The 12,397-nt window shown below is 42.6% G+C and overlaps 1 protein-coding gene across 4 annotated transcripts in view; it reads left to right on the forward strand.

Moving 5' to 3' along the window:
- The window catches only part of ETV6 (ETS variant transcription factor 6), a 143,118-nt gene that overhangs the window by 13,482 nt on the left and 117,239 nt on the right, over positions 1-12,397 (forward strand). The window contains exon 2 of one of the 4 annotated variants that reach the window (XM_063355398.1): positions 1,190-1,316. The exons of the other annotated variants lie outside the window; for them this stretch is intronic. Coding sequence (XP_063211468.1) covers positions 1,266-1,316 — 51 coding nt within the window. The 5' untranslated portion in view covers positions 1,190-1,265. The remainder of the gene's footprint in view (positions 1-1,189; positions 1,317-12,397) is intronic. 4 annotated transcript variants of the gene reach the window in all.

The raw sequence follows: 12,397 nt of genomic DNA on the forward strand, positions 1-12,397 counted from the left end.
GAATTAGTAGAGGTGGTTGGAATGATAACTTTTGGGGACGGAGGAAGTTCCATTTTTGGCTTGCTTTCCATGTAACACCTGAGAAACAGAGCCAGCCTGAACAGTCTTGACTGGTCAGGAAGACTTTACTTGCCCACTACTCAAACTACTTGCTTGCAAACACGAATTGCTTGGTTGGTATCTACGCTTCTGGAAATGAAATAATCACTTATACTTGAAAAACAGACATTATTTGTTCAGAATTTGTCCCTGTGGGTTTTCTGAGAAAACATTTTCTTATAATCTTGAAAGCTCTGACAAACTGGTCACCTGCAGGATTTTCTAGACACACGGTGGTGGTGGTGGTAAAAGTCCAGGTGAGCAGTCCTGCACTTTAGTGTTGGAGTTTCTGTCTTGATTTCCAGTAGGGCTCCCAGAGTATGCTGCTCTCAGCCCATTTACCTTCACATCCAGACACACGGAAATTTAAAGATACTTGTCACTGCTGCAAGATGTGAGCTTTGACGTGTGTTGGCTCTTCATGCCTATGTAGATAGGGAGCTGTTTGAACCAAACAGAGATCTGGTATCTATATTTCTATACACCTACTCTAAGCTATGGGACTGGAGGTTAATGGAAGAAGTAAAACAGGAGCCAGGGAAATAGGGTGGGATTGAGAGTGAAGGAATTAAGAAATGAGGGGGAGGAGTTTTCCGTGGCAGCAACTGTAAGGAGCTGGGCCCATTGCAGACTCTGGTGGAAATCATAAAAAATTGCTTTAGAAGGTCATGAGAGGCAGAGGCAGGGAGAAGCTGAATCGGGAAGGGTTATTTCTCATTGTATGGGAACAGGGAAGATCAGATGGAAGCATCCGGCAGCTATAAATAGGGGGAAGTATGTTTTCACACAACATACAGTGAGGTTACCAAACTTACTGCCAGAAGTTGTAATGTAGGGCCCAACAGGCAATTGATTTCAAAAGATGTTTCGTAGTAGATGGATCTGTTTGGGACCATTAATTGCAAAGATACAGCTGCGGTCCTTGGCTCAGAAAGCCCCTAACCAGAGGGTTGCTGGAGGAGTGTGCAAGGGAGAGTTTATTGCTTGTGCTCTTTCCCTGAGCATTTCCTGCTGGGTGTTGCTGGAGATGTGGAACTTAAACAGACCTTTGGGCTGACCAGAACTACTGTGTTTTTCCGTTTTCATTTAGGCCTTTCATACTTTGGTGCTGGACTCCCTACAGATGCCTCTGACAAGTGGAAAAATAATAGTTGAGAAAACCTCTCATGTGGATCATAGAATCAGACCTTCTGCTCTGTGATTTTTCGTCAGCAGAGGTAACCTGACCTTCTGAAATTCATGAGACAAATGTTCTTCAGGTTATGAAGGACCTCCCAGTGAATTTTGTTCGGGAAAATTCTTGGGGATTTTCCTGTCCTTGACTCTCCTCTTGGGCTGTGATGCCATTTATTGGCATAAAGTGCCCTGACCTATTTTATTTCTCTAGGTTTTTCCAAAGATCTGGCTGTCAGAGGGTGGAAAAAATAATTAGATTCGTAGATAATTCAAAGACTACGTGCTGTGTCAGCCGCACCTCTTCTGATGGCTGATAAGAGGCAAGAGAGCACAGTTCCTTGCAGGACGAGGATGCGTTTGTTTGGATGGCACAAACACATAACCACATGACTGTGTGGCTAATGAACAGGTGTTATACAATACAGGGACAATTCCAGTCCTTCCATTAACTTATTCCATCAGCACACCTGAAACTTGCTTTGGACTGACTACCTTGATTTGATAGTTCAATCTCTTTGCCTTTCAATCCCTGACTCTTCCTTTCAAGCTCCTAATAACTGAGAAAATTGAGGAGGAAGTGTTGTTTACTGAGTGCCTGAACTTTATTTTTCTACACATAATGATTAAGAAATGAGTAAACCGGCAGACAGGACCTTCTCGTGCAACCCAGTGTACACCAAATATTTTCCTTTGGTGCAAGCTGAGCTATTTCTCAAATGACGCTTGTCCTGCGATAATGCAGTTAGTGGGCAATTAGAACTCAAAAGGTAAGCGGACTAAAAGGAAAAAAAACCAAACAAACAAAACCCCTGCAAATGATTGTGAGTCCTTTACCAAGCCCCAGATCTAGAGTGATGTACTACAGCAGGCAGATGCCATAGCAGCTTGCTCTCATGTGGTATATAGTGGTTTGTCTAGGCTGCACTTAGTTGCAATGTCCATGCTGCACAACCTGCTCACCTTTAACTGTCTCCTGAGGTCCTGTCCCCCCACACCAGCTTGGACGGTCCCTCTGGGAGTTCCCAAGTGCTGGCTATAGACCCTGAATGTCTGAAGACATTATATCCGCCACCAACACAGTAAAACAGAAGCAAAAGTTCCCAAAAGATGCTGATAGCTGAAGGAATTCTGTTTTCCCAGTGTTAAACACAAACAAGTTAATTTCATCATTCCATATAAAAGTATGTCCATGTACCACATGCAGAGTCTGGACATGCACTTTCCTAGCGCAGTGTGCAAGCACAGCAGTAACATGATCCTGTGACCAAGGACTCTATTATTTGCCCAGGTTTTGTAGATTATCTTTAATTTCTTTCTTAGTGATATCCTAGCTGTTCGCACTCAACTGCTTAACTCCTGAATTTCCTGCTCCAGCTTTGTGTATCAGTATGGTTCATGGTGCTGCAGGAGTGGGTGCTGGAATGCCATCCATGGACAAATGAACAGTGAACGATGCACTCTTGAATGCAGCCCTCGTTTTAGGCTGGCTGAAGCAGGGCTAATTTTTCTCATGCCTGCCTTTTGCAGTTCTCAGACTGCCCCTTTCTCACGTTTCCAAATGGATAGCCTATTCGTTCATGCAGTTGCCATGCTGGGTTTTCCTTCAGGTTTGTACCTCAAGTTTTACCTCACCTTTCAAACGTTTGAAACCACAGTCCTTAAAAGTGGTGGTGACAAGGCTACTGGGAAAACACAACCCTTGGAGATTGCAAAGTCCGTTTGTTCTTCAAGTCACTTGAAATAGGAGCTAAATGATATGCCTGGTTTTAGAAAGCAGCAGTATGCTATCTGATCTTGTCCTTCCAGTGGAAAAAAAGACGAGGGTTTGATAATATATATGGCAGTACAGTGGTAAACTTGGAGTGATTTAGACCATTAATGGAAAGTCCTTTAACTTTGATTTCTTAACAGTGTGTCAGATGAAAGGATAATCTTAGCCTGTCTGATTTCCCATTGCTGCTGGCTTGCATAGCGTCTGCCTAAAATGAAAAGGCAGTGCACAGATCCCAGTGTGCAGAAGTAGCAGGCTGCTCGCGTGGCCAGGTCGTTAACTTCCTTCCCTCCATTTCTTGCTCTCAAGTCTTGCTGCCGTCCATTGTTAATTATTCTGGCTGTGGGCTCGTTAAGAAGCCCTGAACACAGAGCATTTTTCCAGGCACAAGTCATTTGTGCAGAGATGTTTGTTTCTCCCGTGGCTAACTACTGTCTAGCCTCCCCATGTTTTGCCTCTGACTTCTATGCTCTGTCATTGCCCTTTTCACAGGGTAAGGGTATTCCCAAATTCTGCCCTAACTATTTGTGGGTGTAAAGTGTGCGTAGGAGATCGTGGACTATGTTTTCAAGCTATGCTATAATCTTTTTTTTTTTTTTTTTTTTTTTTTTTAAGTATAGTGGGATTTGGCATCATTTGGGGTGAGGCTCTTTAAGCATGACATGAAGGAGAGTCCTGCTCAAGATATGGTGAGGCAAGTGAAAACTGTGACTTGAGCAGGGGTCCTGGGTCTTCATCCTAGGTTGGGCCTGCTTGTTCCTGAATGGTGTGGTTGTATGATACTGTCGTAACATCCTTCCCTGCCTCTGGCAGTGTCTCTCTGAAGGCGTATTTGCTCGTATCCAACTTTGGGCTGATGTGAAGCTGGTTACTTCTCTGCAGATTTTTAACCATTCTTTAAGGCACTACAAAAGTGCATCATTGTTATTTTGCTTAAGAAATAGTTTGATGAGATTCTTAATTTCAAGATAAGGTGGTAGCACCCTGAAAGATCTTATCCCACCCTTCCCTTTCCTCCTCCCTTGGGCTGGCACAAATCCTTGGGCGGACGTGTGCTTGATAGGGCAGCAGATCTGGATTAAAATGGACACCTTGTGCTAGCGCAAGGCAGAGCACAGTGTGGAGGTGGGAATGAGCAGCTGGGAACGTGAGGAGGGCAGGGCACGTTTTTTCAGTGGCGGTGCCAGTTGATGTGGGATTAAAGCGTTGATGATACTCAGAATAAAGCTTTGGAGAGCTCTGTGTTACCTGACATCAGAACCAAAGCCTGTCTGACAAGCACTGTCCCTCTAGGCTAGATAGAGTAGCTACAGGAAAAGTGGCCACTGGTTCAGGAAAACACGGTGGTTCTTGTGCTGAGAAGCCATCTCTCCTTTTCTTATGCCAGCAGACACCAAGCATCTGAAGCAGCATGAGTTGGTCTTCTGGTCTGAAGGGTAGAGCTGTCACCTGGAGGTGTGAATGCACCTTCTGGTATCAGTGTGAAGCCCCGCTGCTGTCATCTGCAGACTTCCAACCGTGCTATGACTGGCTTTGCATTTCTGAATACACCTTGGCTGTGCCGTTTAGGTTTAATTGTAGGAGAACGCTGCTTTAATAAATGGAGGCACTTGCATGTGTTGAGTCTTCTGAGACAGACTGAGAACACTGAATGCCAACCCCCCCACTTTGATTGCAAATTTATGCTGTTCTGTACCGCTGGTGCTGACAGACAGTCTGGACCTGTTTAACCATGCAGCAAAGTGTGAAGCCTCTCTGGGTCAGGGGAGGAAGTTCGTCCCACGTGCGTAATCTAGAGGTCATTTCAGAGTTTCAATTATCTATTAAAATTGTGTCCTCGAAACATGCAAACACGGAAATGGTATGTTCAGTCCATAAATGCTGTCTCTTTATGAGCCATGTTCACCACAGCTTTCCTGGGAACTCGGTATATATGCCCTGTATTGGATTTGGCGTGAAAGGCATGGCATCCTTTCTATAGAAAACTAGGCCATGTCATAGATCTTGTTTTATTTTTCTTCTATATCTTCTATGCTGGCCTTGCAAAATGGTTATAAAAATATACCATCTTGCTGCATATACTCATTATCCTGGACAGGGAGGATAGGCTTGGGTTAAAGGTACTATATGGAGATCTAGGAGGTTTTAGTTCACCCCCTGCTCTGCCACTGCATTCTCTGTGACCTTGAAGTCATGTAATGTGATTGTCCCTCCATAAAGTGTTAACACCTAGCAAAAGGGAGTCAGATCACGTGTGGAAGCTGCTTGTGCTTCTGTAATACAAATAATTAATAATGATCTTGCCATAACCCCTTGCTGGGATGACTAATATTGTAGGATTACCAGCAGTAGGACCCAGAGTTTAACAGTACTGGGATATTTTTTTGGCTAGCTTGCTTTTTTTTTTTTTTGTAAAAAAAAAAAACAAAAAACAAACCCTTCTGTTTTGAACTCTGTCTGAAGAACTCCTAAAGATACCCCTGTGTTGGTTAATGCATAAAAGGAGGCCTGAACCATGGCTAGGATAATGAACTTAAAATGTAATGAGAATTAATATCAAAATCTGCACAGGGTAGAACTGCTGAGCTATCAGTTTGGTATTACCCCAACATTGGTGATTTGGGTAGATTTTAGTGAAATGGTTCCTTCCGGCTGATAGCAGTGTAAATGATCGTTGTGGTAAAGACTTGAGAAATTCTCCTCCCTGCTCTAAAGTTACTTGCAAAACTAAATAAACTTTTGCAGTTAAAGGAGGAAAGAAGTCACTCTTCAAGACCCAAGTATTTACCAGAGATTATAAGGCAATCATGTTTTATTGGACCTGATCTCTATGCTCCGCTGAGTTCAAGAGGATGTGTTATAACTGAGAAAGAGATAACTGATAAAGGAAAACTGATTATTAGTCAGTGGCACTGGCCATAATGAAAGCTAGTTAAGAAATGGATTTTGTCACACAGGTAACATCGCTACTTTTAATTGATTTTCTGAAAGTTCAAACATGGGAGGAAAAAAGTCTTTGGTTTTAAAAAAAACACCACCAACAAACCTTTAGAAGTCTGGTCAGATTCCTAGGGTTTTGTTAACAGCAAGGTCACTTTGTCTCTTATTTTCTTACTCTTATTTTTTATTTTGAGGTATTCTCATACAAAGTGGAATGATTCAGCATTTCAGAACTCCATTCTGCATTTGTTTTTTCCTGACTCAGCTTGAGGAAGTTGACTGAAACGCCACCTTTCCCTCAGAATACAGACAACCTGTTTTCTAATAATGATAATTTCTGATTGGCAGGTGGTGGCACCAACAGCAACAAAATAGGCCAGAGGGGCTGGTAAGAAGCCATGAGCTGAGTCCATTGTATCTCTTTAACCAGTGTTTTACATCTTACCCATCACACTTTACGGCAGGCAGATGACAAACCCTCCAGATTTTTTTGCTGTCGACTCACCCCACCCAGCTACCTGGCCATATCCCACATCCAGTCTCAAGTAACACTAGCGACTGCCTGAAACTGTGTAGATGCTGTATCTCTTGAGCCTGTGTGATGTCTCTGTCTGACAGGCAGCCTGGTTGGGGAGGAGAGCAACTCACTGACCATTCTTGCTCCCAAACAGTGGGTAGCACCGATGCTGTTGCTTTCCTGCAGCTGCAAGAGGTGACTTGCTGTCTGATTGCCTGTCTCCTCCCCTGCACCAGCTCAAGACTTTGCAACTTGAGGCTCAACAGATTTTAAGGCTGACCTTGCCCAGATGAGTCATCTCTCTGATGTGTGTGCGCTATTGATGGGAGAGAAAGGAGGCAGGGACACTCACTGGCTGTGATACAAGACTGCTTTCCAGTGCCCTGTCTCAGTGTATCAGATGGAGGCATCTTTTCCTCCCAAGCCTCTGCATTGCCTGCAAGTTGGAACTCAGATACTGAGGAAGGGTTTGTATTCTCCCCACCCCCTGCAAAACGTAAAACATTCAGGGCACCTCTAACAAGTATGGAACTGGTGCAGGAGCTACTTCATTAGTTTGGTTGACTGCTGTCCACCTGTCTTCCATTCATCTGGCTATTATTTTATTATCATTTCCTTGTGTGTACTGTGATTGGAAGAAATCTCCATTTGTTGTTAAATCCCTTTAGGATTTTTTTAAAGTTCTTGTCTGTCGTGGTTTTGTCTCTTGTCCCATCTCAGAGATGTGATTTCCTCTCTCTTCTGCCACGTCTTGCCAAACGCTTTGCACCATACATAGGTACCTAGATACCAAGGTACGCTAGTAGTACTATAGACCTTTTCAGCATGGACTGAGTGGACATCAGCCAGTGAAGAGGTTCGATGCTGAATGTTTTTGTTTTGTTTAATTTAAAAAAGGAAGGAAGCCTTAGCTAAAACACTTCCTTATGAATAGATAGCCATTAACTCTTGGAACATTGTAATTACCAAGGAGAACTCCTAAATATCTGAAAATGAGGTTTTTATATTTTTCTTTTGAGTGGAAACAAATTATGTAAGAATGGAAATCCTTGCTTTAGAAATGTAGCTTCTGCACTAGTCCTGGATAGCTGCGCATCACCCTCCCTGCTTCTCTGAAATAAGTCCTGCTGGTGCTGCTGCGTCACTGGTAGTGTGGACTCTCAGCTCTGTTACAGGACAGTGGCTCTGACCTCACAGTCAACTCCTGGGTATTACTCCCTTCCTTTTCTTTTTCTAGGCTGAAATGGTCAATGTTTGCCACCTTGTTTGTGAACAGGCACTTTCCAAGCTGCAGTAGCTGTTTGCTCAGAATCTACATCCCTCTTAGGTTATTTGAGCAGCTGGACAGAGGACTTTGGAGCTGCCCATGCTGGGCTTGCTTAAGTTTCTGAGAGTCGTTTTTGTTGGATCCATCCTTGAATTAGATCAGCTCAAGCAATGTTATTGTGCAATTTTTACTTGGGACCAATAGAGCAGACAAGGAAAGGTGTGTGTATATGTGTGGGAGGATGTTTTCAATCCTGTAAATAATAGTCTCCAGCTCTTCACAGGTCACTTCTTTCTTTCTTCTCCCCTTACTCCCAAAGATTGTTCCTGCATGTTTTACTGGTGAGATGAGGTTTGCTTTGGAAGTTAGGTGCCAATTTGAGCTTCACTCAGAAGCTTTACGTAAAGGTGGTTGAAATGCTGGGGGAGGGAGCTCCCTTTGAGCATCTTCCCTTGCCTGCGGGTTATCCCTGTGAAGAACTGCAGGTTCTTAAATGCCTTGAGAAAGGGCAGAGGGATAGGTTCCTGGAAGAGTTTTCTTTCCCTGGGGGACCCCTCAGGAATTTTGCTTGCACTTGTAGCCACTTTGTGGTGAGTACAAATGCACCTCACTCTGCACTTCTTGGAACTGGGGCTTGCTCACCACTTACATCTCAAGTAGCGATGCTGCGTGTTTTTTGTGTACCCCTCCTGACTCCCACGGTCCTGTGGTTGTGGTGGATTTTTGGCCACCTGTGGTTTGAAGCAGAGTTGCTGAGGACTCTGTGTGTGTATAGGAATAGCAGATCAGAAAATGAGAGGTTGAGAGGCTCAAAGAGCTTCCTGAAAGTGTGGGAGTACAGGCCAGAGAAAGGAAGAGAGATCTTTTTGAAGCTATATCAGTGCTTTACACGGACAAGAATAGCACACAGAGCATATTGACAGAACGGTCTGAGGATAATTGTGGCCATGTAGCACAGTGTCAGTGATGTAAAAATCACCACTGTCCACTAGCGAAACAAATTCTTCCAGCATGAGTGCAGTTTTACTGGTATGGTTGGGTCCACAGTATGTACTTTTGCTGGCCTAGCTATGTTAGTCAAACCTGATGGACATTGGTAGGTCTGCACGTGTCTGTAGTGTATGTGCAGCCCTTTTCTTTCAAAGTTATGGAGGAGGTGCGAGGAGCAACTCAGATCACATCTTGTGACATGCACTGACCCTGGGAGGAGAGAGGAGGTAGCTGGGTATTCTCCAATTGCAGATCGGTAACGTGTATGGTTCATGCTGGGTACTGGTCCATTGGTGCTTGGATCCTTCCTCCAGCTCGTTTAAGTTCCTTTCTGAGAAGGATTAAACTCCTTGCCTTAAAGCTTATAGTGGGCAGTAACCAGGTCTTGGTGGGTCCTTGGTACCCACCAAAGTAGGCCCAGCTTTTGTTTCATGTTTCAGCCACTGTTTCCAAAGGCTCTACAAAGCAAATCAGTGTAATTTTCTCTGTTTTTTCTAATAGGGAAACTGAGGCAGGGAGGAGCAGTGGTGAAAGGGGAACAGCTTATTTAGTATCTGCCATCCTAAGATAAGAATAGAAACCTGTTTTGTTCTAGCCCAGTGTTTTGGGCACTTGTTCAACAACATTTAAGCACATGCTTAATGATAAATGTGGCAATAGCTCCCTTACCATTCCCTCTTTTCAGAGCATCATGAACAGTACTGCTCACTGAACCTAAACTGCAGGGCCGTTCCCACTTATGCCAACCCATTAGCATTACCCAAGCTGTCAATCGGGAGAAAGCTGTATTTGCTGGTGTAAAGGATGTCAACATCTGGCTCATAGAATCTGTGTTATCATTAAGGATGCAGGAGATAGAGCAAAGAGTCATCTTTACACTGAAGAAGTGCTACCAATTGCGTTGCAGGAGATGGAGACAAATAAACTTGCTCTTACAGTTGGCTCTTGGATGGAGCTGACTTGAAAAGAAACTCCTGAACCTCCAGGTGGGCTCAGAACAGTCACACAAAGGCAGCACAGGGTCACCAAGCAAACACTTTCATGTAGCACTGTAATGATCCCTGTTACTCAAGCCTTGAGCATGTAAGTGATGTAGTACCTCAGTTGGGGGAAAAAAAAACAATGAACCCAACAAAACCCAACCTAAAACAGCAATAAACCCCAAACCAATTGACCAATGACTGTTCCAGTACATCCACTCGCCTGTCTTCAGAGAGAGCTTCAGTCTTTGCAATTGTCCTGGCATAAAATGATTATTCTAAAAGGCAGACTTAGGTCAGTGTTGGAAGCTGCTTTAATGAACACCAAGGTCTGACAGCCAACCTAGCTTTTGTACAAGCAGCAATTTATTGTTGCCAAGAAAATTACCTTTTCCAGGATCTCAACTCAGGAGCTGTTTGCAGGGTGGTGGGATTACAGTGCTTAGAAAGAGTGTTGCAACTCCATTTGCTGCTTGAGTTCTTCTCATATATCATGTGAGACACTGCTCATTTTTTTTCCTCTGTAGGCCAGCCTCAGTTCAGTATATCCCTCCAGGCATTTTGATCATCTTGGGGTATTTGCCACTGATTTTGGAAGGATATGATTCAGAACTTTCACCTGGCTTGGATTTTCTCAATGAGATTGTTTATGAGAGAACGAGTTTCAGGATCATATCTCAGGAATTTATGTACTTGTGTTTCTTTCCATCTATAGATCCAGGATTTTTGTGAGTGTTGCAATATTAACATCAGGACTTAATCCATTCCGATTAGAACCAATGGGAGTTTCCATTACTGATTGCCACTGACATAAATTCCAGCTCATAAATTTGGCATCAAAATGTGTGTTGTGTATGTTGTGTATGTTATTGTTATATGCTACATTAAGTGCAATATATATATATATTATGTATATCATAATGTTATGTGCAATATATCCTGTTACATTTACTTTTAAGTAATGTTATTTTCTAAAATTAGAGGCTACTGTATGCTCTCTAAAGAGGTAGTCTGAAGTGGATTTTTTGTCCAGTTCTGCAGACAGCTGGATTTTCTTATGGGTGACTCCTTGAGCTCCCTGTGTGCTCCTTGTCTGTACCTCAGTATCCCCTGTGTTTTGTGTTTTGGTTTTTTTTTTTTTTTTTTTTTTTTTTTTTAAAAGAAGGAGAAATGCTGCTGTAATGCCTTGTAGTGCTGGGAGGCTTTAACTGTGCTGCTGCCTGTACAGCATGCAGCAATCTTCAAACATCTTGTTCCACAGAATATAAGCACAAGCTAGTAGCAACGATGGACTGATGTTGTCTGTGATGTTTGAAACATGTAGATAACTCAGTTTCCACAGAGGAGAAGCAAATTCTATGAAGGACTGAAGGAGATGAATCCACGCCTAAAGATAAGTGAAAAGTGAAAGGGAAGACCGATACATGGAAGGAGAAGAGAAGTTGGTCACTGCCATAAAGGTACTACCAAATTGTGAAGCACTGGGTTAACATCTAATTCCATAGCCAGAAGGGTTAAGAATGACTTAAACAGTATCTAAATAGTGATTTATTAAATGGTTACATGATTTATTAAAAGGTTAAACTAAATTTGTTAAATGGTTAGTAAAAAGCTAGAGCCGTAATACAAGGAACGTTTTCTCATTTTTCTCTTTTGTTTTGGGAGATGCACAGGGCAGATGGAACTGACGGTTCAGGAAGGGATTGCTCATCTCTGCAACACCTCATAAGGTCAGGAATAGCAACTACCAGAGCCCGGCTGAAGAAAGAGAAAGGAACATACTCCCCCTCTTAGAAACTTGCATTTGTGATGCAAATTGAGGGGAGACACGTATACCAATTTTGAAACTTGCCCTTAGCTCACCCACATAATTGCCATACATGAAATTTGCATCAAAAATTTTGCTAAACTTTCATAACCAAATTAGCAGAATTGTGCAAAATTTGTGTGATCTAAGGCTTTGGGATTTTCAGCCTGGGTCCTGTGAATATCTAATGAGATTTTTCTGGACTTGCATTTAGTTTTGGCCAAATATAGGTTGAGCATTTTGATGGTTTGATGGTGAAATAATTGAAAACTTTTATATTTACAGTGATGATCATGGCTAAAAGACTAAAACAACAGCTCTTGATCTGAACATTCCCAAATTTGGAAGTCTGAAATCCACATCTGGTTAGAATTTTTAGATGGAAAGATTTTATCCTAAAAAAAAAAGAAATTAAAAACAAAAAATTACTGATGCTTAAACTTAAAACAACCACAAAATAAATCCCTCAGGAAAGAGAAAACATTGTATGGAGTGAATTTTTTTCATAAGGAATTGATTGCAGTGCTTGTCACCTTGATGTCCTTAATTCACACTACTAATTTCATATTGCTCAGGTTAAAAAGGGGATGGTAGATTAATGCAAGGTGTATTTCGTGGTTGAACATGCTTTGAAACTTTCTCTTGGACTGCCTCTCAGTGAGAAAGTTGAGGGTTAATAATTTGCTCAGTCTGCTCTTGATGTATAGATGTAGTCTTCACACACCAAGAACACAGTTCTACAAATGCACATGGGTCCCACTGGGTTTGGTGGGATTACTCACGTGTCTGAATGCCTGCAGGCTTGCAGCTCAGTTTTATATGATTTTTTTTTTTTTTTTTTAGAATCCTT

This window comes from Chroicocephalus ridibundus, chromosome 1 (assembly GCF_963924245.1).
Source record: "Chroicocephalus ridibundus chromosome 1, bChrRid1.1, whole genome shotgun sequence".
Lineage (NCBI taxonomy): Eukaryota > Metazoa > Chordata > Aves > Charadriiformes > Laridae > Chroicocephalus > Chroicocephalus ridibundus.